General features: G+C 40.6%; 1 protein-coding gene across 6 annotated transcripts in view; it reads right to left on the bottom strand.

Moving 5' to 3' along the window:
- The window catches only part of OSBPL9 (oxysterol binding protein like 9), a 96,026-nt gene that overhangs the window by 5,643 nt on the left and 62,988 nt on the right, over positions 1-27,395 (bottom strand). For 2 of the 6 annotated variants that reach the window (XM_090048923.1, XM_090048929.1), the window contains 11 exons: positions 26,366-26,413; positions 22,472-22,501; positions 20,230-20,280; positions 17,133-17,171; positions 11,098-11,191; positions 10,225-10,326; positions 4,921-5,080; positions 3,819-3,931; positions 3,354-3,472; positions 1,118-1,203; positions 663-837 (listed from right to left, as the gene is read on the bottom strand). In XM_090048923.1, coding sequence (XP_089905049.1) covers positions 663-837; positions 1,118-1,203; positions 3,354-3,472; positions 3,819-3,931; positions 4,921-5,080; positions 10,225-10,326; positions 11,098-11,191; positions 17,133-17,171; positions 20,230-20,280; positions 22,472-22,501; positions 26,366-26,413 — 1,017 coding nt within the window. The remainder of the gene's footprint in view (positions 1-662; positions 838-1,117; positions 1,204-3,353; positions 3,473-3,818; positions 3,932-4,920; positions 5,081-10,224; positions 10,327-11,097; positions 11,192-17,132; positions 17,172-20,229; positions 20,281-22,471; positions 22,502-26,365; positions 26,414-27,395) is intronic. The other 4 variants (XM_090048928.1, XM_090048926.1, XM_090048925.1 and 1 more) reach the window with 4 other exon arrangements.

Genomic DNA, 27,395 nt, shown 5'->3' with positions numbered 1-27,395 from the left:
CAACACTCCCCTACCAAGGATGCGGCAATAAAAGTTTGAAGCATCTCAGCTATTCTAGTGAAGGTAAGTACTTCAAGTGACCCCCGAGATCACATCTTCCTGTCTAGAATCCCTGTATTTCTACCCCTCTGCTTAGATTTTCCCAGGTTGAAGGAGTCTGAGTGAAGGATCTGAGAAGGTGACACTTGTGGCCTCTGTATGTTATGCATGTGCAGCATCCTCCTCCTGCTTAGGTCTGTGCACAGAAAAAAGCAGACACAGACTGCTCTTTCCCAGTTAGCACCAGCTTTGGTCACAAAATTGGGGGACCAGCTTTTGCTCAAGTATAAGTGGAGTCACTCCTGGAAACCAACCCTCTGTTGCCAGCCCACAAGGGATTACAGACGTAACTAAGTGCCATGTCTCAGAGAACAAGGAATTCACATTTTAAGCAAAGACAAGTAAACAACATCTCCTGCATGATAAAGGATTCTCAGGAAAAGCTCCTGCAGTTATATTCAGTGTGTAATGCGAGACGTCTGAAAAATCTGCCTTACAAGCCAAGAACTATACAAGTTTTGCCTCTTGTACAAACCGTTCTAGTCCATAAGGTGGTAACCAAGAGCGGAAGTTACTACCATGTCCCAAGCAGAAAAAAAAAAACCACTGACCACAAAACTAACCATGTCATCCTCATTTTCAGTGCCTGGTAATACCCAATGACATCGAAAGATTTCACCCAAAATAGGATTGTAAGGCTTCTTAGCAACAGATCCTTTTCTTCCTGCATGAAAAGCTGAGAGGTACCACTTAACCACGTGCACCATTCGGTCTTTTGCATCCTTCTGGTCACTAATACTAAAGGAGGGAGGATAAAGGAAAAATAAAAAAGTGTCAGCAAGAAAAGAAGTCAAAGCGATCTAAAACAACCTCATGTTCATGCTCCAAGTATTTTTTAACCTTATACTGAAAAGTGCAGTTATTTTACTGAACTAGCAGGCTGAGTCTGTGATACCTAGATGCGTTTTGTATAGTTTGGATCAAGAACAAACATGCTCCTCAAACACAGTCAATGATCTCGACATACTCCAGAGTCTATAAACAGTATAAGAATCAATTAACGCAACAAGTCAAATACCTCACAAATAAATCCGGATGTGCAAAGAAGTCAGCATACATTTCCAAAAGCGATCTTCTCTCCAGAATAAACGTTGGGAGAACTACCTGAGGGGGGAAAAAATCGTCTGTCAGAAGTTAGGTATTTCAGTGTCTGCACAAAAACTTTGACAGCTTTTCAACTGCCAAGGCTTGCACTGGCAGTCATAAAGTACTGGGGAGACAAAACACCGCACAAGGGGTTTGCACTGTAATGACTGAACAAATACCTACGGGCAAGCCACACTGCCAAACAGCTGCTAAACAAGAAATACAAGCTCTCAATATCCTGACAACTGGAGCAGTTCTTTAACAAGCACTGGCCTGATCTGGTTATTGCCATGAACAGATTCTACCTTAGTTTAATGGGGAAGGAAATGGGGGAAGAGCAGGTGTAAAGAGGAAACAAAAAAAGCGTTATTTCCTGTCCTAGACTTAACTACCTTCTGGTTAATACTTATAGTTGTTAGAGCCAATGCTAAATTATTAGCTTGGAAGGTTTTACTTTCTGGCTCCAGACAACATACACAAAGCTGGCTTATTTTGCCAAGGAGGGCCAATGCTAGAGAACAAAAGTGTACTAGCAACTTAAAGCAAAGAAGAAGAAAAAGGTCAGCCTCTCAGGGAAACATTTGCTGTTCAGGGGAAACCAGACTGAAGCAGGATCTGCAGGAGGGTCTGAAGACCTGCCTAGCTTACTGTGCCCTGATGGCAAGTGAAACAAGAATCTTAGTTATTTTTAAAATCCTTTTCCTCTTCATGTTTTGTTCATGCTGTTGAGAAGAACAATACCGGCACTGCAGAACTAAAAGCAGCTTTTGGAAAAAACGGGAAGTTGTACAAGCGGTCTGCCTAATGACTGGCAGTATGAACAAGAGTGAAGGGAAGTAACACTTTAACAAGAGTAAATTGCTCAGTGCTTAGCAGCTTTGGACAGCGGACCCTGAAATACGACGGAGCCTGTCGGACTGTTCCTAAGGTCCACTGACAAAGCAGAACCGTGCTAATCACTACTTCACTGGAAGACCTGAGGGCAACTCCTCCCTTACTTTCCACCTGAAAAGCATTTTCAAATAACGTTGCAATTAAACAAGTTTCACTAAAACCCATCATAAACAGGGAATTAAAAATGAACCAACCTAACAAGTTACTGAGCAAGAAAGATAACTGGATCTTTCACAAAAAGGAATAAAAACAAAGCCAGAATTGTACAACGAATTTAGACAGTCAGTCACTTCCATACTTGTAGCCTGTGCACGTTTAAAAGGTATTTGCACATAAATTTCTCAAATTTGCTGTTAGAGTCAAGTTATTCCTCAAGCTTACTGTGAAACACAAAATGTGTGCCATGAACACAAGAAAACGTCAGGCTTGGATTAAATCATTTCAGGATAAATTGTTCCCTGCTGTATCCCTGTGCTGCACTTTGAGGGCTCACAAATGGGGATTATTTAAAAACCAGAGATTATGGAGAGTTAGTTAGAAAAATTCAACAAGAACTTTCCGTTGAGGAATGCAAGTGAAAACTGTTACAACTTCCAAAAGACCCCTCAGAGGACTGCAACAGAGCCTGCCTGGTTTTCTCCCAACTCCTTTACCCTAAGAATCCAGCAAGTTGGGAGCCAGCACCCCAAGGCTTTCCTTCACCCTCAAGGCTTCTGATAACCCCGGGCTTCCAGGCTCCCTGGAAGCAATTTGCCAGGCCGGCTGCCTGACAGTCAGCTGGGCATCTGGGAATCCTGGAAGCATGGGCAGCTGCTAACAAAAACCAGACTTGATCCTTGTTAGTTTTGCTGCTATCCACAACAAAAGAGCAGGGGTGGACAAGACCAGGGATTTGTTAACTTGGTCTCACCAGGGGTACAACTGACCGGACTGTTACCAAGGTAACACAAAGCTCTGCTCCCCCCTGTTGTGTGGTGGGCAACAGTGAAACTACCAAGAATCAAGTCTGGTTTTTGATCAGCAGCTGTCAGGGACTCCCTAGTTCTGCAACAGTGTACCAACATAGTTCACCTAGTAAATACCAGGGCCAAATCCAGTAAAGAAACAGCATAAAAAACTAATGCATAGGAAGCTTAAGTAGTTTAGCTAGTTAACAGAACAATGTAGTTGCAGTAGTATTAATGTTACCAGAAGACTCAAACATTAGTGTTTTACTAACTGAGAGTTTTAATGAAAAACCTGAATTATGTGCAAGTATTGCACTTGTGTCTTACCTTCGTTAGATCCATTCCTAACCTGACCTGTGAAAGCAGATGCATGATAACACTCTTATGTTCTTCCACTGACTCCCCTTCACCGTCATCATCTCTGTCATCGGGAGGATCAAAGAGATCTAAAAGGAAAGGACCAGATCTCAATCATTGCACTTCTACAAATGCCAAACCCCCTCCCCTGCAAAGAGATACAACCTTCAGAAAGAACTGAGCCGTGTCCTAACACAGTCTAAGGAATAAAGAAGCCTGTGAGATATGATAAGGCCTTGCTGAAAGATACAGAGAGATCACGAATCCCATCGTCGAATACATGCATGTAAATACAGGACAAGAACAGGAGACAAACAGAACTCTCCTTCTGGGCAAACAGCTGCAGCAGGATCATCTACTAAACATTCAGTTAAGTACAGATTCATGTTCTGGTGCTTTCTTATAAAAAAAAATATTAGAAAACAAGTCTCTTACCTGCATCATTTGTCCCATTAGACATGGAAGAATTAAGGGACTCTGTTGTGTCTGGGCGTTTTAGGCTACTTCCTGTGCTGCTGTGAGTGAGGAGAGCAGCAGACCCTGAGGAACTACAAAAGGATATATCAAGTTCTCATGATTCTAGAATTTATTTCAAGCCAGACTCTTATGATTTAATTTAAACAGTTACACCAAGCTTAATTACCTGAGAAGGATTTTTTTTATGGAGAAATTTAGACATGAGAATATTGAGAAGCTGTGGTGCTCTATGCAGCTTTGCGAACCAGTTAAAACTCAAGTGAAATGCAAGCTAATGGCTGGGGTCAAGTCAGAAAGGGGGCCCTAGGTTGTACCCTGTAAGGCAACTCTATTTAAATGCCCAAAAGGGATTGTTTCAAGGCTTATTTCTTAGCAATTCTTGAAGTTAACCCTGATTAACACTCCAAATAGCACGAATAAATGGAGTAAATGAGTGGCCAAAGTTATGGAGTTAACTATTTCCCCAACTGGTACAAATTATTATACATAAATCATTATGAAACACCTTCATGTTTCCAAGAATCATTCCTGAATATTCACATTTATGGTTGGTCAACATGGAAGTTTTGGGTATGGTTATGCTGCCTAGCAATGTAGAAAAAATATTAAACCCCTGAACAGACAACTAAGCTGACACAAAAATGTTAACAAAGGCATCAGCCTGGAATTCCTTTCCTGGTTTAATTATTCCACAGGTAGTCTGGTTTAAACTATAAACTCCATCAAATTGCAAGGGCGGGCTTGGGGACTGCTGATACACCAGCAAACCCTGACATCTGAAAACAAAACTCTTATTTAATACGGCAGAGGTCAGCAACATATTGCACTGGTGGGCTCCTTTAGCAGCCACTTCCCACCTGGCTTGCAGCTAGAACCACAGTCACTGCTTCTCCCCAGTGCCTGGCCTCCACACCAAACTCCTCACCACTGAAAAGTTACAGGAGCCCTCCTCCCTCTAGCTTCGTGGGCTGGACAGAATGGCTCCACAGGCCAGACCCAACCTACAGGCTCCAGGTTTCCAACTCCCGAAATACAGCACTGTGCACTTCCACCTACTTACTCCACACATCGCTTTGGAGAGGAACTGCTCTGATAGAATTCGTCAGCATCATAGAATTCATCTTCGCTGCTGGAATAAGAAAAATCTGGAACTGTATTTGGAGACAGGTTGACATGGCTTGGAGAAGTTAAACTGCTGCTAGGTGCCGACTGTCCACTTCCTAGAAATTGGAAGAGATAGCCAATTTTTAACTTAGCCAATTTTAACTGACAAATAAGACTGATTAAGAGAATCTAGAACGTGTGACAGAAGGATCAGGCATGTACTATTACACACAACATCTGTGGGAGAGAAGGCCAACATTGTTCCAAAACCCGTGTGCCTGAAGTTAAGCCTTTGAGATCCAACTCTGAACTTTGACACATGACCTGATCTGCAGCAAGTCTAAAGCTATGGTACTCAAACTCTTTCCCTGGCAGACTAGATGGGCAGTGCCCCGTTTACCTGATCTGGCAATCGGGGCAGGCACAGCAGGGCCCCATCCCGCCACGCAGAAGGGGCCGAGGGCAGCCCAGCCTCAATCTAGCCACGCAGTGGAAAGGGGGCTTGGCCTGGTCCTAACCCAGCCGGGGGGGGGGAAGGAAGGCATGACTCAGCACTGATCCAGCTGTGTGGGGTCCAGCGGGCATGAACAGGCTTCAACCCACTGCACAGGGCTTGAGAATTTGGTAGCGAGGTAGGGGAGCAGTATCAATGGCCACTGCTCCCCTGCTGCCAAAATTTCATAACACATGGGGAGCCCTGGGGGCCACATGCCATGGCTCTGCAGGCTGCATTTGCCTTGCAGGCCAGAGGTTGAGCACCCCTGGGTCTAAAGCAATTGCAAGTATTTAGCCTCCTCGAAAAAGTCAGGTCATGTATACTCCCCAAAACATGGATCTTGGAGTCTACAGTCAAGTACCAATTTAACTGATCTTTCTTCAACAAAGCCTGGACAAAGTAGGTATACTGGGACAAACAATATGCAATAAAAAAGAACATGCAAGTATTACACAAACCACTTGGTCAGGTGACTGGAGCGGCCAATACTATCTACCATTCAGTAAAAGCCTGCAAAGGGGAGCTGGGGAATTACAAGCTGGTAAGGCCTACGAGAGTACCTGGCATAATGGTTTAAGTAATGCTATTATAGTTTTTAGTTCTGCCTAGATCATAATACATAGTAGGCTCTAATGAGCCTGGCTTCTATGAAGGAAAATAGTCTTGCTAACTTCTTGGATTCCCCCCCACCCAAGATTGCCAACAGAGTAGTAGTTAAAGAAACACCAGTCAGTATCACTTAGACTTGCAAAAGCCCTTTGCCAAGGTCCCTCACAAGAAGCTACTAAAAGAACTAAGTTGTCACTGGATGAGAAACCCCGTCATGGATCCAAATCATAGCTAGGAAATAGGAAGCAAAGGGTTCAATAGTCAATTTTTTTTTTTTAATCTTTGAAAAATGGAAACACTGGGGTGCTTCAAGCTCCCAGACTAAGTCTAATGCAACTTAACATACTAGTGAGCTGGAGTGGAAACTGAACAGAAACCTATAAAGAGGCCACGATATTATTTAAGTTAAACATAACAAGACCATTGTAAGAAGCTTTAAGCACGTGAACAGGTTGAATGAATGGGTTACACAATGACAAATAGCATTCCAGGTCGACAAAAGCAAGTAAAGCATTGTAGAAGGAAAAAACATTTTATGCCACAGGGTTATAAACTGTATCATGAAGAAACCAGCTTGTCCACAATGTAGACAGCTTAATAAAAACCCTTGTTCCATATGCAAATGTATTTATAAACAGGATGCAAGCCTGGCTTTCATGCAGTAAGCAACACCACCACTACCACTGTGTTTATGCTCATACAATCACACAAAACCACCCTAACCTGCCACTGATGAAGTAGAGGGATGAAGGCATTGTCAAAGCCGTGCTTACACGAGACCCAAGGAAAAGGGCAACGCTCCCCCTCTCCCCACCACTAGAGGAAGGCAACCCCACCACAGCCATATCCATGCCAGTCTGACTATGGGGAAGAAATTCTTTCCAGACCCCAAATACAAGAATTAGTCTGACCCCGCGTGGAGGGGCAAGGCCCTCTAACCAGAAATCTCTGGGTTTTTGTTTCGGTAGAACCACTGGTACTTCCCAGTCGAAATGCCCAGCTTTGGCTGCAGCCAAGACTGACTGACCCTTAGGAGGATCGGGGGGGAGGGGAGGGGAGACGGGGAACAAGCCCCCCCCCCAAAAAAAAACCAACAAAAAACAAAAACAACAACAAACAAAGATACCCTGATGCCTGGAGTTCAGGGGTTGGCAACATTTTTGAGCAGAGTATCAAAAACACCCACAGCTTCAACTTGTGAGATGCTGGTGCCAGGGCTGGATAGCAGGGGAGCCAAGAGGGGCCCCATCCTTGTTGCCATTTAGCCAGGCCCCTTCCCTGCCATCCACCCAGAGGCATGTGTACCAAGCAAAATGCCTTTGGGCGCCACACTCTGGCACCCGTGTCAGGGGTTGCCTACCCCTGCTGTAGTTTTCCCAGCCCTGTGAGCCAATGAGCAGAGCTCAGGTGCATGGAGAAAAAGCCAAAGCTTTGGGGACAGCAAACAACTTCCCACATCATACCCCGTAACTGGAAAGCCAAAATTCAGCTTTCTGTAATGCTATCCCCTCTGGAAGCCCCAGTCTTTCATCTTGCTCCTCCCTATAGTGGGAGAGATTCCACAGCTTTCCTAAGATGCCTCTGCTACTATTTCACTGAAGATGTTTTTCCTGATGTCCAATCTAAAACCTACTGTGACAACTTCAAGCCGCTGCTGTCCTGCTCTACAGCAACAGAGCAGAAGGTGTGCTCTCTCCTTTATTACAGCCCTTCAGATATTTGAAAACTGCTATCATGTCCCCCACCCACCCTTAATTGTTCTGCCAGCTGAACATGCTCCTTTCTTTCAGCTTCTCTTCACATGGCTTGCCTTCCAATCCTTCATGGTTTCTCACCCACTTCTGAACTCTAACCTTTCCATGTCCTTTTTAAATTGTGGAGCCAAAAACTGCACATGGTAGTCTAAGATTACCCTAACAACTCTGATGCATATCAATGGTACAGCCTCACCTAAAATAGCATGTACATCATTGACCAGCTTATCCCAAAATGGACACCATAGAAGTAGAAGATTCAGAGAAGGGTAAAACAAGAATGATCAAAGCCTAGAAAGACGTCAGAGACGCTAGAAAAGGATTACTGCTTATCTAATTAAAAGGAGATGAATAAGAAGAGACATGATAAAAGCATACAAAATAATGAACGGTCTAAAAAAGGTGGGAAACTTTTTTCTTGCATTCATTTTGAACTTGCTACCTTGTCATTTGTTCTGTCTCCTAATACAAGGAAATATTTTTCTTCCACAATTTAACTGCAGGGTTGCATAAATCAGCCATCGGAAGCAATTGGGGTGAAGGATTCAGGCTTCAGAAAGAGTGGATGCATTTACTAATCAAGAATATCTAGTATTACAGTTAACAACAAATTTTGCAAAGGGGATTCTAAAACTTTGTACCTCTGAGCTCAAACTAATCCGAGATAAGGCTGAGAATTGATGGAGAGGGGCAGATTATCCTGCATTTTTCTACTTCTGGGTGCTTAACAGCTTCCTCTGGCAACTGATGCTGGTGACTGGTGGGGAGGATCACTGACTATGCCAGGGCTAGCTAACCTTTCTAGGAGGCATGCCACAAGGTAAGCCCCACTGCGATTCGCTTCCCTGTCCAATCTGCTGTTCTGCCTTCTGCTCCGTGCTCTATTCTCTGCCCAATTTGTTATTCTACTTTCTTCTCCCTGCCTGATCTGTTGATTGGCTTTATGATTCCTGCCTTGTCTGTTGCCGTTACCTGCTTCCTCCTAGATTTGCCACATGCCACTTGTGGCCACCCCTGAACTACAAGGACCTCAGGTCTGACAATTCCTTGCAGTTTCTGATCGTAAGAGAGACAAAAAGAGGAAAGAACAAATGACAACTGGAAAGAAAAAAAACCAAAACAAGACAGCTTTATTTTTTCTTAAATATTAAGTTTCATGAAGTCAGTGACGGCCTGCATCATAAATGATTTGCATATTACCACTTCAGATTTAAAGAAGTCTAATTAGATATTGTAAAGACCACAATTACACTCAACTAAAAAATTAATACTGGCACAATTTTGAAGTCCCACTGGCTAGTTCATTCATTAAGAAATGGGAAACAGAGAGTGTATCTTATTTCCTGTTAGCTGCTGTTCCAGTGCTGAATTAAGCTGCGTTAACTCCTTTTTTTGTCTGGTTTTGGGGACAGCCTACTCCACCTTCAACAGAGCAGGTAGTCTTTAGATTCTCGGGAAACTCAAGAGTACCACTCCTATGAACTATAAACAGAGAATACAGTAATGAAGCAGAATTGTTAAGACTATTATATACTAAATCAGAAATATACTACTCGTCTGAAAACCGTTACTTTTTTGGGACTAGTACAAATCAGCAAAGGTAATATGGCAAGGTCGCTCCTGATGCAGGAGGTGCTGTAAAAATCTCATGTTAATAGTGGCAAAATTAGGGGAAAAGTTAGGGACAGGCAAAACAAGCTAGGAGCAGGTTATTATGGCGAGACCAGAAAGAAGTTGGAATGTCCATTTTAATGGATACCAAAATGAATGCTGATCTCATGCAGTCACTCAAGTTTAACAGTGATTTGGTTAGGAGCCTCTGCATGTAAAAAGTAAATAAAGTGTAGACAACAGCTCTGTGAAATGTTACAACTAGAGAGGAAAAACTTTAGAGGTCACAGAAAGGGAAGAAAGATGAAGACATGGTTGACTATTTCCATAGAGTCAGGCAATAGCTAGAGATGGATGCATTAAGACGCAGAGAAGCAAATAAGGGAAGCAAATAGCTTGAGTCAACAATGCAGCAGAGAAAATGGATTTACACTAAACAGACTCCCAGCATGAAAGGCACACGTGAGAAATTTAGTTGAAAGCAGTTTAAAATACTCCAAAAGCCTATTTGCTTAAGGCAAACAGAGATAATTTAAAAGGTACACACTGATTACAATTTTAAATGTTGGAGATGTTTAAATGTGAAAGTCCTGATAAGGTGATCAGTGAGGCAGATGTAAAGTGTAACCTCGTACAGGGAAAAGACTTGAAAAAATACAAACACCCTTCTAGTAATATGAGCTCTTCCTTTCTTATAGAGGCACATCAAAAATGGAAGTACTACACAATTCAACTGCCTTTTAGAAAAGGAAAGGCAACTCAAGATAAGATAGTCACCACAGAACTTTACCTGTACTATTTGGTGTTGGAGTCTGATTTCCTAGTGATGCTACTGCTGGCCCAACTGGCAAGGATGATGGTCGCTGCTCTGATTTGCACAACTGAGAAGGTTCTAAAGGATATTAAAATATGTAAGCTAAAAACTCCCAAACACTTGAACACCAAAGCCCTTGCCCTGATTTGCTAAGAGACTCTTAGCAACTTTACATCAACTTTGACAGCAGCCCGTCTGTAACGGAAGTTGCCACACTTCAGAAAGGAAAATTATATTAATTTCCTCTATTCCTCGTTTTATTAGCTTCATAAGCTAATACAAATAACTGTCTACACACAGTTTATTTACTTCTCCCAAAGCACAATTTCTTTATAACCAACGTGTTTATATTGATTTGTAAAAACAATACACTAATCAAAATTAGGCACAATACTGGTTTGAGACAGGGACAGAATAGAGGGAAGAAAGGAATAAACCGAAGAAAATAAGCTTCCAAAATTGATAACTAAAAATCACACAATAACTTTAAAAAAAATGAAAAACAGTCATTTGAGACCATCTTTTTGTAACTGAAGTGAATACAGCTAAAGATGCAGCTTGGTTAAACGAGAGTATTTCTAAAAGTCTGTTTTAAAGATGTCTAAGCACAACAGGTATGAATTCCATAATCTTGTCTGCAAGCCTGCTGACTTGCACCAAGATGTACATGGCTGACAGAACCATGTTCCCACCCAAAAAAAGGTTAACTGTAATTTGCTAACAAATAGTTTAAATTTTTCAGACCAAACATGCTAGAAAGCAGTAAATCAAATAAAATTATATATAAGCTAACTGAATATATGCCCACTCATGAATCTCTCTACTAAAGCTTCATTGTCTATACTGTACCTGGAGGTATGACAGACTGGGTAGGCATTGTGTTGATCACTGCTGGTTCCAAAGGACTAGGCTGATACACTGCATCAACAGGGTTAATAGTACTCTGAGATAAAGAAACAAAATTAAAGTCCTTTTTTAAAAGCACAGTAAAACATGATCCACACACGAATGCCCAGAGGACAGACAGCACATTCCCGAGATAGACGACATACAGATTGATAGCTGAAGACATGAGAAATGTTAATATTTAGTGCAAGAACTTGTCAATTAAAATACACTAAAACTACGTGGTATATAGATCTGTCCAGCAAAGTCTACGCTTCTCAGCAATTCCTGTTAGTGGCTGCTGTGTGTAAAAGGAAGAAATGGAGCTAATTATGCAGCAAGGTATATAAGCCAGGTAGTTTACTTATTTTTGATTTCATAGATTTCATAGACATTAGGGCTGGAAGGGACCTCGGGAGATCATCGAGTCCAGCCCCCTGCCCAAAGGGCAGGAAGTCAGCTGGGGTCAGAGTATCCCAGCAAGATAAGCATCCAATTTACTCTTGAAGGTGTTCAATGTGGTGCTTGAACCACCTCCGCTGGCAGACTGTTCCAGACCTTGGGGGCTCGGACAGTAAAGAAATTCTTCCTTGTGTCCAGCCTGAAACGGTCTTGCAGGAGTTTGTGACCGTTCGACCTCGTCATCCCTTGGGGCGCTCTGGTGAACAGACGTTCCCCCAGATCCTGGTGGTCACCCCCGATAAACTTATAGGTGGCCATCAGATCACCCCTGAGCCTGGGCTTTTCCAGGCTAAAGAGTCCCATGGCTCTCAGCCTGTCATCGTAAGAGCTGTTTTCCTGACCTCTGATCGTAAGATCTGTTTTCCTGACCTCTGAAAACTTTAAAAAAAAATAAGCCGTTTCTAGACAACACTAAGGCAATATAAAAAAGTGTTAAGATCTAGTGATAATTTAATTTAAGCTAAACCTATAGCCATTAAATATATCATCAATTCATTTTCTCCCCAAAGCAAGTGCTATTTTGGTACCAAACTTCTTAAAGGAAATACTTTAGAACACAAACTGTCCAGCAATTTTATTTCTTCTACATATTACACATTTTTCCATGAGTTTACAGACCTCATCAACACTGGCACTCTGAAAACCCAGACTGCTATGACATCAATGCAGGGCCTATGCAAGTCATTGGGAGTCTTTCCATTGACACGAGTAGATATTGGATGACACCGTAAATGTTACAAAAAAAAATCTAAAACAGGAAGGATTTTGGGTCAAACTCCTGTGATTTTTTTTTACTTGCTTCACTATCCTAATATTGTTACAGAACATCCAGCACTCCTTGAATGTTTAGAAGCACATTATTTGACTTGCTATTTTTGTTACTAATTGGATATTAAAACTGCATAGGGCAGTCCATGTCGTAAACACTTCTGGAATACCACATGATGAATCTGTATTAGGTTATTTCGTTTTCTCACCAAAGCAAGCGCTACTGCTGAGCAATGTTCCCTCTAAGGAGTTTGTGGAGTCTCACTGAGGCAGGCAGCGGCTCCTCCCTGAGGGGAGGCAAGGCAGGGATGGAGGCTGGGGCGGGGGACTGGCGTGGGCTCCGCCGTCTCCAGGGAAGTGCTCCACTTCTCAGCCCTGATGCAGGGGAGCGAAGCACTTCCCCGGAGCCGGTGGAGCCCGTGCCAGGCTCCCGCCCCAACCTCGCCTAGGAGCTTCAGCTCCTCTCCTCGTGCGGGCCTTGAAAAGGCTGTGCGCGGCCACACTTAGTTGTGCACGGCTGCGCACGCGCGCACTTTAGAGGGAACCTTGCTGCTGAGGATAGGAAATACTAAGGATAAGAAACAACATGCTTCTACTTTTGCTGCTTATAGCAGTTTTTGATGCTTATTTGCCTTTATTTGATTTTCTGTTTTAACTATCCTATTCCTATTTCTAACCAAGCAAGCAACCTAAGTTTACATTTACCTTACTATGTGTAGGTTTAAACCTGACAAACTTTGTATCACTCATCTTGTTTTGAAACCGATGTTAAAAAAGTTAACTAAGCTTTCAAGCTAATCAACTATCATCTTGATGTTATATATCCCTATAAGGGTTATTTCTTTTCATGTTTAGATCCATGTCAACTATGGCATTGGCTTCTCACCCAACCTCCTCTAAAGAATTCATCCCTTCCCTTCCTCCCTTTTTTACCCATCTAAATTTAAAAAACATTCAAGGAGTATTAGTTATGTTTAGTAGTCATGTTAATGTCACTGGATTCAAGATATGACAATTATCCATATTTCTAAGCACTGCAGGTACAAACTGGTACTATGACTAAGTAAGTTTTGCAATCAATGCATCAGCCCTCCAATGTACTGAGGGGGTATGTGGGCAGGGCAGTTAACTGTAATATGGAAAAATATATGTTCAACTTCTTTTAACCTTCCCCCTTCTCTTCCCTCCATCTAGTTTACAATTTCTCAATAGCGGTGAATTCAATATTCAATTCAATTCCCCATTCAAACCAGCTGTATCAAAATTAAAACCTGCAACATGAACTTTCAAGAGACTACGCCATGGAAGCAGAAAAACTGATCCAGTCACTCCAGTGCTTCTGTCCTCTTTCAACAGCCATACCAAACAGTCAACATGAAATATCCTGACTGTTACAAAAACTCCTTCCCCTAGAGCTGCATACATCCTAATTTTCAAGCAAACCTGACCAGAACACTCAGTATTTGCTAACTCAGCAAATGGGGCTTTTTTCTTTGAAAAAAATTGAGTATACAAAGTTGCACACCTACATGGAAAATCTGAATCATATGCCAACACCACTTGTTTTGAAAGAGCCAAGATTTTAAAACTCAGCAACAGGCTTGCAATACCCTTAATCTGAATGGAAGTACAATGTGCCATTATAATGCTCAAAATTGTTAAAAAAAATCATAGTGTTCATGAGACAAGGCTTTTGTGTAGGCATTTAGTTTTATAGCTATGCAGAGATTATGGAGTTTAAAATGAATATAGACAGGATTTAGTAACAATGTCCTTTGTAATGACTTTCAGAAATATCCATTGTTAAAACTGTTTATGGGAGTTATATTTTCAAATTCATCTATTAGCCTGAGAATCCCTCTTCACTTAATCCCATTGACTGCATACACACAGCTGCAGAAGTATTACCGTTGGCATGTGTATATGTTACATTAACAACAGATATTATTTATCAATCAGTGGCACAAACAGAAACAATGCATTAAACCAATAACTAAGTATTACTGGTCAGTATAAAGGAAAATTATTTTGAGTCAGTCACAGTGTTACTTCCATTCTACTGTGATACACTGTTCACCATTTTGACAGATCACAGAAACTAGATGGGATAAACAGTGAAGTAAAAAACTGTTAACACTATAAAATTTATCCCAAAGAGTTCAAGAGATTGAGAAACAATCACTTAATGGTGCCTCTGCCTACTTTCAAAGATGGATGGGCAAATACAGGAAAAATGATAATGCATGATCATGGGTAGTAAGACTTTACCAAAGGAATGCTTACACATATAGGTAAAAACTAACACAGGTACCATCTCCCTGGATCAACTGTCTGAGGCAGGTACAGTTTAGGGCAGATACAAAAGCAGATACAAAGGTTATATTGGTATTAAGTCACAGCAGTATAAGATGTTCTGATCTATTATACATTTACCTCTCTGGTTAAGTGGAAAAAAACTACCACAGCTTAACCCTGTATGAAGTTGCACTGGATGTAGCTCACTTATATCTGCCTGCTATAGTGTCTGATTCTGGCTTCTGAGTGCTAAGTTGCCCTCTCATTTAAAACGGTTTCAAGTTATATTTTTTCACATCTTAAGGTACCTTCACGAGACATGTTAGTTTCGAGGCTACCTCTATATTCACTACCCTGTAAAACTGCTGGTTTGATAGGAATGTTATACTTGATGGAAAACAAGAGTGAAACTTAAGCAGAAATAGAGTATTTTTCCATACCTGAAGTCATCAGATTAAGTTCAAGTCTGAACACAACTTAACACCCCCCCCTTTTTTTTTTTTTATTTGTCTCAACAACAGTTAAAAGGACAGTGCTGTGCTGCCTGCCCCCTCACCAATCTGCCATGGGCCACATACAGAGGCTGCCCGTTCCACTTGTAACATGTGCCGACCCATGAGTACCCGTGCTCCAAGTTATGCCTGCATGGAGGTTTTAGCACATAGAGGTGTACAGTTGGAAACCAACTGTCTGGGTCTCTAAACAATTCTTTGCCTCTGAGAGACACGGCTGTTATGTACAATAACATAGTCTAACCTCCTCCATAAAGTATAACCTGTTCTGCAACATTCGACTCATCTCCCCTACAGAAGTGAAAAAGATTTGCCCCTGCACAGCTGCATGCATTTCTTTTTATGCTATACTTACAATACATATTAAACAAAGTCTCACTCTGAAGATCAGGTCGACACGTTTCCTTTCCTGGATAACTAGCACTCAGCTCCAGAATCATTAACTAGTAAATGAGCATAATAACCGATATACTTCCTTACCCAAAAATGAGCTCTCTCCATGCCGAGAGGAGAAGCAGGTCAACATGCTTTGTTGTTTTGCCCATGAGGAAAGTCTCAAGCTTCAGTATAATCATTTTATCCCATATGAGCACTTAAAAATTTAAGGGAAAAAGTTGGAATGGTGCTGTAGCCACAACAGCTGAAGAAATATGCAAGAGGCAAGGATTTTTGTAGGCAATATCTTAATTTGAGTTTTTAACACTGCATCTTCCCAACTACCAGATGACAAATATTTACCTTAACAACCAGAGCGACCAGTTTTGTTCTGCATCTACTTAATGGTCATGAGTTCAATTCCAAATAAGGGATCAAGAGTTCTGGATCTTCTGGAGCTTTAAATGTATTAAAGCTCGTCAGACCTTGTGCATGCCAACAAGGGGTTGCCTCTACGCTGAGTCACAAATGATATATATTTTTAAAACAGTTAAAACTAAGTTTTGGAAGTTTCACAGCTGATGCTGAAGCCTCCAGGGACAGATGGTAGACAGCACTATAAGCCTGACCCCTTTTACTCTTGGAACAGGCAGGGAAGGAACAGATAGAATTTCTTGCGAGGGTCTCATGGCTCTTAATTCACATGCCAGTCTTCATCAGATATAGTCCCAAACTGTAGACAGACCTTCAGGACGTGCTATAGAAGCCATCAATTTGGAAAGAACAGAAGGAAAATGTAGGCAGAGAGGCCTGGTGTGTTCTGCTGTTGTATTAACAACCCTTAAGTTACATTTTCTCTTAGTGTTGTGTACTGCTGCTGCAGCAAATTTAACTGTTAGCAGAATGCCTGTCACTTGAGAACTGGAATTTTTTCCATGTTAAACGCACACATCAAGAGTAGGTTCCAAGGAAGTAAGATATTAGGATTCCGAAATCAGTGTTGGCTGTGATTAAAATGGACTTCCTAAAATACAGAGTTAAAGCTATAGTGTAATCAGTCTGCTGTTAATTACTAAAAACAGAATGAAAACCAGTAGATCTCATGTACTACTAAAGCCAAAGTAAAGTAAAATAAGTTATTTAAAAAATGAGATCAGGATTAAAACAAATGTGACATTTTCTTTCCACTGCTGTATCTTGGATGCAGAATACTGAGAGAGAGAGAAACCCAGCTTCCTATAGCCCATGAACAACTATGTATAAAATGTCAGATTTCACCACAAATTATTTCCCAGTCATTTCCCATAACACCAGTTCACACTAGATATTTAAAGGCAATGTAAAAAGATACATTCATAATGTTGCCATTTAAATTAGCAGAACAGTTATAAAGTTATTATTTTTTTCCCTTTAGAGGCTATGTTGGATGGTCAAAGGAAAAACATCAACAGGGTTTTTTTTGTAAAGACATCTGAAGCAGTGAGTAAGAGAAAGGAGAAAGTATTTTGTAAATGAGTGGAAATTCAGGTCTCTGTTCACATGTTCTGCAGAAATAAAGGGAGATAAACGTTTAGATTTAAAACTTACTATCAGTCCATCTGCGTGCTTCTCCTCATTAGTTTGGTCCTTAAGGAAAAATGTTAAAAATATCAACACATGAATCTTTTACCATTAATCAGTCATGTTACGTGAAAATTACATGTACTAGGTTTCCTCAGGAACATTCTATTGGTAACTAACCAATTTAGAAAACTGGTCCTACATATTATTTCTTTATCTTAAGACCTTATCCACACGTCCTTCTGCACCGAAAAATAAAATTATGCTTTAACTGTGTAGAGGACAAGCACACTGTTAAAAGTCTACTGACATTTGAACATGGTATGAGTGAACTGCTCAGCACTGAACCATACTAGCTTCTTGAAGCACTATGCCTATAGGTACAGAAAGTTTTTTAAAAACTCTCTCACAATGAACATTTTAAGTAACACTTCGGAGTTTTTGAAAATGTTACCTGTAACGAGCAAGGAAAATCACAATTGTTGGGTATGGCATTAGTGATTTACCTGCTAAATAGTCTAGTATCAGTCAAGACAACCAGATAAATTTAGTTCTAATTTTTAATGTCAGGTCATAGTAACAGTCACAATACTGTATTTATCATTTATAGCTTATAGTTTTATTCAGCAATAGGCTGCCTGAATTTCAACATATATTATTTGACATTCATCTTCCTGTTACATCTCTGAAAAGATGTCTGGTTTCAAACCCGACAGTGGGGCAGTACAGGTCATTTGTTCCCACTGAGCTTAGTTTCAGTTTTTGTTTTAAAAACCAACACATTAATATGAAGGACTCATTTATAACCATAATCTTAGGAGACAGCAAATGGCAAGTCAAGCAACTGTGCATCTAAAAACTAAAATACGTTGTTACATTGGTTAAATCAAGATTCAATATGGGTGCTGTTATTTTGAAACCTGCTAAATTGCTTCAATATACCAGCATAACTAACATCATTACAAGGATGGGAAAAAAAATGACAAGCCTAAGCAGACACTGCTAAAAAGATATAAAAAGTCTAAGTTTTCAGTCATCGAGAACTTGTTTTTATTAAATTGAACACCTCTGCTTCCCTGTAAAATGTAAACATATCTGTTGTTGCTGGACCGCTAGCTACAGAGCTACATTACACACACACACACACACACACACTCTCTATACAGTAGTAAGAGGCTGGCAATGGCAATGGTCATTCGCACAAAAGGGAAAAGGCTTATTTTGTCCTCTTTTCCATTGTGGTATATTTATGACTGCAGTACAGCATATGCCCATTTCAGTGACATTTATCTCATTCTGAAAGTGCTTTGGGCCACCTCAAAGACAACGGTACCATATAAAATCTGATCTCATGCTTGCGTATTAAAAAACTGCAAGCATGAGATGAGATTGACTCTGACTGACCCCCCCCCCATTCATTGGGATTAATTTTAAACACAAAAGCTCTGATCCCAAGAGGCTTCAGGTGCATCAATTCTACTCATTTGCCAAATACTGCCGGATGCACTTGAAACCTAAGATCAAGCCCAGAAGCAGCACTAGTTCAGAACATTTGAAGATGAAATATCAGCTCTATTCTACACCAAAATTTTTTAAGAACATCCAAGAGCTTCATGAAAAGTAAGCATAATTTGGTTGTTAAAACATCCATCATACATAATATACTTGAGAACAGGCTCAAATGTTTGCAGAATGGGGATTTAGAAGTGATATATGCTTACCGTAAGACAATGTAGTAGACAATTATTGTCAATTCAAGGCCCAAGTATAATGTAAAAACAGACCAAAACACACCTCCACAACATTCTTTCTACGGGTCTAAGGCATAATTTGGCAAGTGACGTGAATACCAGTCTCTCTCCCGGTATTAAAACGTAAATCACAATTTCCTCTTTTGCCACTATATACTTCATTCAAGAACATAAAAAAAGAAAGGGGGTTGGTTTCACTGTTACTTCCACTTACTTTTAGGATCATCTGCATGGCAAGTAAGGCTGCATTAACACAACTGCAAACACTGCAAGTTGCTTAATTCAAAACAAAAACTAGTCTTGTATTTTTAAAATGCTACTAGACTTAAAGACTAGTTTTACAAAACCTAAATGTTCACTTAAGTTACCCACAGTTCCCCTTTCAAGAAAATAAGAGGCTGAAGGAAGACTTTTCTGTTCACTTTGTTCTCTATCCCAAGAATAAGGAACAAAGAACATGTATGTAGCTAAGTTCAAAGCAGCATCACAATCAGTAGCCTGGGACTGCAGCTCTGCAGCTGGTGAAGCGGCAAGTTAATACACTGAGCCTACAGGAAAAAAAAGCTAGGGTTGTTACAGGTACAGTAATAGATTACTCTCATAACTGATTGATCATTTACAGCAAGCCACTCCGACTGGACTGGCCATCAGCTTCTTCAATAAGTTAACAACGGCAGACACCTGAACAAAACAGTCACCACTAGGATTCCAACACCAGTTAGGAAATCTGTACCCAGGAGAACGTTTGAACACACCTCCTTAATTAAAAACTACACTGCCACTTCCACTAAAAACACAAAACACAAAAAAAAGAGTACTGAGAATCAACCCAGAAACAATGCAATGCAAGCTTCATGAAGCAAAGAGCAAGGTTTTATTATTTCCATATTTAGGGAAATGCTTTTTTCTTACAACAAAATAAACCACCCTCTTATGGTAGAACTTGCTTAAGTTATGAAATAAAACTTTTGCATCTAAAAAGAAACAAAAGACGTTTATAATTCCATAATTAGCACCAACTGACTAAAAGCACAAAGGCTAGAGCAGGGGTGGGAAAAATGAGGTCCATGGGCCAGATGCGGCCTGCCAGGCCATTCTATCCAGCCCATGGAGCCCCCCCAAAAATTTAGAAAAATTAATATTTATCTGCCTCCGGCTTGCCAAAACTCAGTAAGCAGCCCTCCACCCAAAATAATTGCCGGCCTCTGGGCTAGAGTAACTGAAGTTGTTGGATTTAACCTAAATTACCGAGTTACATACACAGTAATTACCAGTATGAACCAGCGTACAAGAATATTTTAAACCATTTCAAAACTACACACAACTTTTGTGAGCTTCCCTTCCAAGTTCAAAATAGCTAACAGTATACTTACTTTAGCAATCTGTAGCAACACAATGCAGTGTTTTATTGATTCTACCATGCTCTAGGAGAAGGAACAAAAACATTCAGTATCTTCCTACCACAAACACAGTACATACACAATATTATCAACAATGTATTGACACTAGAAACTTTTCATTATAAGAATATAGCTAAAGGGACACAAATTTACTGTTAAAAAAACCATGCAAAAATTGCAATACACCTTACAGTAAAATACTGACAGAGCAGGAATAAAAGAAAAGGGAAGAAAAATGGAAGCCAATTTCAAGCCTTCAAGAAACTATAAACAGACCAAGTTCTAAAGAAGAATCTATAGAAATGCATAATTTGGGAGGCAGGGGCAAGGTGAGGAAACCCTGGACGGACAGACCGACCGACCGTAAGCTCTTATAAACTTGAGTAGATTAAAGATACAACAATAGGAAAGCAGTACCAGAGGGGGAGCTAAACATGAAGAGGGGGAGGAAAAGGAACATTAAAATAGTTATTACACAGGATGGAGGGGGATGAGATGAAAGATGCTGCCTCTAACAGAGAGGTTACTATGGGATTGATGTGACGGCAGGAAAAGCAACAGAAAGTGACAACACTGCTAGTAGTAGGAAGTGATAGAAGTAGACAGGGCAGAGTGTAATGGAGTAAAATCCCAGAGATTTGGCCTAAATTCAAGTGACAAGACCCAATCATGAAAGACGTAAGTAATTTGTGGCAAATCCAAGAGGAAAAACAGAGGATAACAAGAACTGACCAACCGAGAATAGAAATAAAATTAGAGGGAGGAACAATCAACTAATAATTTCTGAAGCAAGTATTAGAAAGGCTGGAGGAAGAAGTAGAGGTTCACTGATACATTGGTCCATGTTGTATCAGCACCAATAAAAGGAAAATTTACATTATTAGCTTTTTTGGCTGATGTGGCAGATAATGTCGTCAATAAAAGCTGTGTGCATGTGCACAGCCGCAGCATGCATGTGGCCAGGCAGCTTGGAGAGCAACAGTCCAGCTGGTAAGTCAGATGGGGGTAAGGAGTGTGGGGGAGGGAAGGTGCATAGGGGGACAGATCAAGGCCCCTAGTGAGGGAGGGAGCAGGGCTGGGACAGGGCAGGATAGAGGATGGGGCTCATCGGGGGGTGGGGGCAGTTCCCACAGCTGCTTGGATCCACAGGGGAGGCACAAGGGAGGAATGTGCCCCCTGGATTTGTACACAGGGAAGGGTGGGTTGCCTGCTGCATGCTCAGCGCTGGGGCTGCTCAAGCCTCTTCCCAGAGGCTGTGCTCAGGCCAGGACGGGTGGTGGCAGCACTGGGAGGGGGCTACAGCCATCCCAAAATCTGCCACAGTGCCCACGCCCCACCCCCCACACTGCCAACGCCCACCCCATCCTGAGCACAGCCGTTGGGAAGAGGATGGAGCAGCTCCGGCCCCAAGCCCACAGCAGGCAGTTCACCCTCAGCCCGTACACAGATCTGGGGGCACACACTCCCTGTGCCAGAAGCCGCCGGCCCCACCCTAGCTCCCACCCCCTTACCAGCTGGACACTGCTCTCCACGCTGCCGGGCCGCATATCGGTAAATCGGCTCAGTATTGGCCAATACAGCTGGTCAATAATCAGCCATCGGCCCCCCAAAATCTTTAAATCAGTGCACCCCTAATAACCAGAGAAGGAGCACAGGACTGAAATGGACCCTCCTGGGCCCCCAACTCCAGTTATCACCAATTCATATAAAAGAGGTCCAAGAGAAGAGTGGGGAAGGAAATGGAAACAAAGACAGTGGATTTTCTATGAGATCCAACTTAACATAAGATACATCTTGTGTTCCTTGTTTAAAAGATTCCAGAGCTACTTGGAAGTTTTCTGGTAGAGTGTTTTCCTGTTAGAAAATACCAATTAAGCACAGCTATAGTTTTTTCAACGAGAATTCATTAATTTTGCTTACAAAATTGAAACATTTTCAACCAGAATAACATTTTCCATATTGGCTTTGGCACAGACGGTTTTAGTTTTCCACTTGAAAATGACTATCCATTTTATTTCATTGCAATGCAATATAAATACAAAAGTTAACACACAAAAAAACCCAAATTTGATCATTTTTAATATCTGCAAATTTCAGTTAGCAGGAAATTTCAGAGTCGTCTTTTCATAACAATATCTTAATTTTAGATTTAAACAAGATGAAGGATGTGATTTTTCAGATGCAAAATCATAATGGATGAAAAAGTTTAACTTACATTGGTTGTTTCTTTGAGATTTTCAATTTTCTGTGAAGATAAACATATTTTAACAATACAGTTAGAACAAGAGTTATTAGTCTGTAGTTCTCTCTTATTACCTGTTAAGCTATAACAATACTAATTTTAGCCAAGTACTCGAAAGATTATAGCAATTAAATATTTTAAAAGCTTCTGTAGTATAAACAAAGAAAAATGCATTTTTGTAGCAGACAGGACAAATATCCAGCTGTGAATTAAACTAGCAAGATAAATCAGACAAAAACTATGAGGGCAACTGAACATCATATATCCAGCCATATTATGTAACACGTCAAGACTTCGCATATTAAATTTAAACAACAAAAATCAGAAGACGCAGAGTTGTGGGTCTCAGAACCACCTCATTTTGCATCCTTACACAAGCAGCATCACATGCTAATTGCTAATGTGCACCTAAAGGACTGAAAATTCAAACAACATAACATCACTCTTTCAGAAATGCAACTGGCACACCTTCACAGAATTTGTTCTCTTTAAGCTTCCCCCCGAGCATCAGTATCTGAAGCTGCTGATTTAAATAAACAAAATAATATTTAAAGCACCCCGTTATTTGCCATAAATACTGCAGTTGTAGTAAAGACTGCCAGCATGGAATTGCGCTTTAGATGACCTGTATGACTTTGGTAGATAAGCTTTAAACTATCTAGTAAACACTTTGCCCAGATGTTTGTATCCCTTTCCCAAGGGAATGTTAACAGGGAAACCTGACAAGAAAATACTACAAACTGAATGATAAAATAGGGCCAAAAGAGTTTTGTGCCCCTGATTTAGATTTTAGATCTGAGTGGTTTTCAACCTGTGGTCTGCAGATCCTGGGGGTCTAAGACTATGTCTAAGGGGTCTGCAAAAGACGACTATGATTAAAAGGATGCGAATACCCACCGTTACACTTCAAAGAGGTCTGCAACTCCATTCAAAATTTCTAGTGGCCAGATCCTGCCTGCAGACATGGGGTTTTGGTGGTGTTCATCCCGTGCTGCCACAGGGCTGAATACCAGCAGCCGCCAGGTTTTAGTACCCAGCCACCTCTAATCTGAGATGAGCTATGCCAGACCACACCTGGAAAAAAGTTGCCTATCCCTGCTCTAGAAGGGAGATAGGAAATAATTTACTGTAGGATGACTTTCCTCATTTTTAAGGATGGTATGCATAAATTGCCTACTATAAGAAATCATTATGCTGGTCCCAAAACTGAAGTTACCTTAGTCTGAAGAGAATTATTTGCAGGATGGAATGGGTGAGGGAGGGGAGAGAGAAGTTAGGAACTGCTTTCCAGCTGACTTGGTGATTAAAATTAAGTCCCAAGAGAAACAGTAGTTCAGTTTGTTTTTAAATCTTTCCTTAAAAAGCTATAAGTTTCTTCAGCCAGAAATCTGTGGATCTTGAAAACAGGCTCTGAGGGCAGGGGTGGATTATAGATATGCCCTAGTCACTGTCCTCCTCAGCCTCTAAGTGTGAGACACAAGACACCAGATGTTAGGCTTATGGTCCTTCCCAGTAAACGGCAATTCTTATGAGACCTTTGGGTGAAAGATCCCATGAAGATATAGGATAAATGGCCTACCATGTTCTGGCATATATTCTACCAGTGGCCCAGTGCAATTCTCTGAACTCTAGCTATAAATTTTCAGGTATATCTTATTGTACAACTAGAGAAAAAAAAATCACTGTGGTGGAGGTTTGCAGTACAATTCTTAAAGTCAGCCAGCTTGCCTATATCAAACTGCTGGCCCACAGACCTGCAAGTCTGCGATAGCTAGATCAGAGTGTGAGCAACTCAGATCTGCCTCAGTATTGGCTCCAAATACTAGGATCCAATGGGCATGCTCCTCTCACAGCTCCATGAACCTCTCTTCCATACTTCCCAAACTTTTCCATTTCCTCAGCATGACCCCTCAATCCCAATCCACAGCCTCCCACCCCCACCTGCTGATGTTGTGACTCCCCTTGGGGTTGCAACCCAGTTCGGGAGCCGCTGTTCTAGAGTCCTTAGTCATCTCCTGCTTGAGTTTACATGGGTGAGGGGCAAACTGCTGAAGCAGTACTAAGCTTGCAACCAAAAACAAATCTAGTGTTTTAGCTCAGAGTAGAGACAGTCAATAAAAGTTTGTTTGTTTTTAGTGCTTTCCTTGTTTCAAGTGTGCAAGAAACAATCTATAGCAGTAACAGCACTGGTCAGACAGGATTAAGTGAATGAACACTGAAGAAGGATAAACAAGCCTCATCTTCAGAATTACAAAGATGTCTGTTCTAGTGGTGCCTTGCTGGGATGAAAGAAAATCCCATCCATTTAGTACAGAGCAAACTGTGAAGACGTCTCCAGGGATCAGCAATGATTCAGATGTTTCTAATGTCCCCAGGAAAAGCTAATGCATTTCCTGAGATTCAGGAGGGCATCTCAACACAGGTCAAAAAAAAAGAAGGAATCATTTTCTACTTAAAATCTAGGAGAAAAAGGAAACCTTCAGGTCCTGGTTTGTCAGTCACCTGTCCAGAGTTGGTCATGAATATTTGAACTGAACATGCTTGCTCAAACAAAAAACAAAAAACACACCCCCCCCCACATGCACATCCCCACAAACAACTCTCCACCAAGAAATGGAGAGATCTTAGGAAGACAGACTTGCAAAAAAAAAAAAAACAACTAATCTGCCATAATGAGAAACCAGACTGCAGGGAGAATATATTCAAGGTCACATCCTTTATATATAATTATGTCCAGAAATAAAATAAGCAGGGTCAGCAAGTTTCTTTGCTACCTGCAGAGGAAGCATCAAATTGTACTCAAATTGCCAACAATACTTTAAACAAACAGCTTGTTTTTCAGATTGGGGTAAGAGGAAAAACAAGAGAAAATAAACACTTTCCAAAATCTGACTCTTTTCACATTATTCCACATTAATATAATGGAATAATGACTTCCCATTAAATGCCTATTTCCAACCCTCCCGCCACCCCCTTTAAAATAATTAAGCACTAGAAAAAAAAAAAAAAAAGGAAGTTTGAATAATATATTCATCTTTCCTAAAGATTTGGAAACTTCAGGTATTCTGTCCTTCTCCCTTGCTTTCAGAATGACAGTTCAAAGGGTGAAGAATATAAGCCAGTTCAAGGAAAATTTTCAAGCAAACTCATGGTTTGATATGTTTTTGAACTCAGGGTTTGATCTCTTTTACAGTCCACACTGCATGAAAATTGAAAACCATGAAAAATACCATCATGTCAATTACTCCATTAATATAGCCCTCTTCGTTACCCCAACCACCCCTTTTGTTGAGGTGTGGTCAAGAAAGAAAAAAACCCCAAAAAAACAAAAAACCACCAAGGTAACTAGAAAGGATGAGTTAAGACTGACCAAAAGGTAAGGCACAGTCATTCTTAATATTGTAAAATTTGGAGAGCTCCAAATGTGGGCTGCTATACAGTGGAAAACCATGCCAGGTGTACAATGTAGTCATGCAGAATCTGTTTTTGAAACAGATTATCTTGTTATTTTAGCAAATTTTAGTGACATTTTTCATCATTAAAAAAAAGGCATTAATGCACTTAAGAAGGTAACCAAACCATTTACTGCAGCCCAAAACTAGTTTTACCGATTCAAAAGCTTCCATTATAAAAGTATCCCATATACAAGCTATTTAAAAAGTTTAAATGTTCCTGTTACTTTAGGTAACTTCTAAGAATCAGTTATAAGAAAGATAGGTTATGTTCTTTTTAAAAGATACAGAAACTGTAAATCAAAAAGTGAGACTTTAAGACAATGCATGATTATACCAGACTGAAGAAAAACAAAAAGAAAACAAACAAGCATTCAAAAAGGAAAAGAAGTGATATATAAGAAAGTGTACTTGCTTTTCTCTGTTCATCATCTTTGCAGTTATGAAGCTTTTCATCGAACAACTAAGGAAAAAAAGATACATTTCTGAGAAATAATGTGTGACTGCTGTTTTTCATGCATGTCAACCAGGCTGTAACTCTACAATCTTGAAAACAAAGCAAAACATTTAACAAGTGGTTACGACCTGTGAGCACATAAACATGATCTACAACATTAATTTCTTTTTAGAGTGTGTTTGTGCCATGATAATTAACATTTCACAATGCCTTGCAACAGACCAAAATTAGTTACCAGTGAGCAGCCCCCAGATACGCAGGCAGGCATTGTTCCATGCTTGATTAAAAAAAGCCAAGTAAAGTAATAAAAGGGAATTCCCATCCAGCCCATCTTAGGCAATGAAGCCTGATGTGATTTAGGATCCTATAAAAGAAGCGAATTGTCTTCTAAGGACAAAGACATTCTTCAGAACAACTCCAACAAGGCAACACGCTTTTCACTCTTATTTTGGACTCAAGTATCTTCAAAAGCAAAGAACCTGTGCATCACAAGGTCTATAAAACACCTAACACACTACAAGTCCCAATCCTACCCCAGGCTGCTGAACACTCTCCTGACAGGGATCAGACGTTATTAATGTTGCTAGGGCTTGTGTCCCAATTACTATTGGGAAGCAGTCTCCCAAATACTATTAACTCAAATTTAATTTTACCTTTAAGCATAAAAGAAAAATGAAATAGGGTATTAAGCTGGAAAAGATAACTAGACAAGCTGGAGTCAGCTGTTGGAGGCAAGCACTAGACTACATTTGAAAGCAGCCAAAAGGTACAGAATGTATTTAATTTCTAGTTGGCATAAGCAATTTAAGAAAAACATCTGTGACTCATAACACAACCGAGGTCAAATGCAAGATAAGAAAGGGACTAGCACTATTAAAATCCCAGATCTAGTTGGTTAAAAGTGAAGACCTCAAAATTCTATTTAAAGATGAACTAATGGCTCTCAGAAGGGATTTTATCAAAAGGTAATCCTGCTTTATTTCCCAGT

This window comes from Crocodylus siamensis, chromosome 5 (assembly GCF_052110815.1).
Source record: "Crocodylus siamensis isolate JL-2025a chromosome 5, ASM5211081v1, whole genome shotgun sequence".
NCBI classification, from domain to species: Eukaryota; Metazoa; Chordata; order Crocodylia; family Crocodylidae; genus Crocodylus; species Crocodylus siamensis.
The sequence above is the reverse complement of the archived record's forward strand: the minus strand, read 5'-3'. Positions and strand labels throughout refer to the sequence as shown.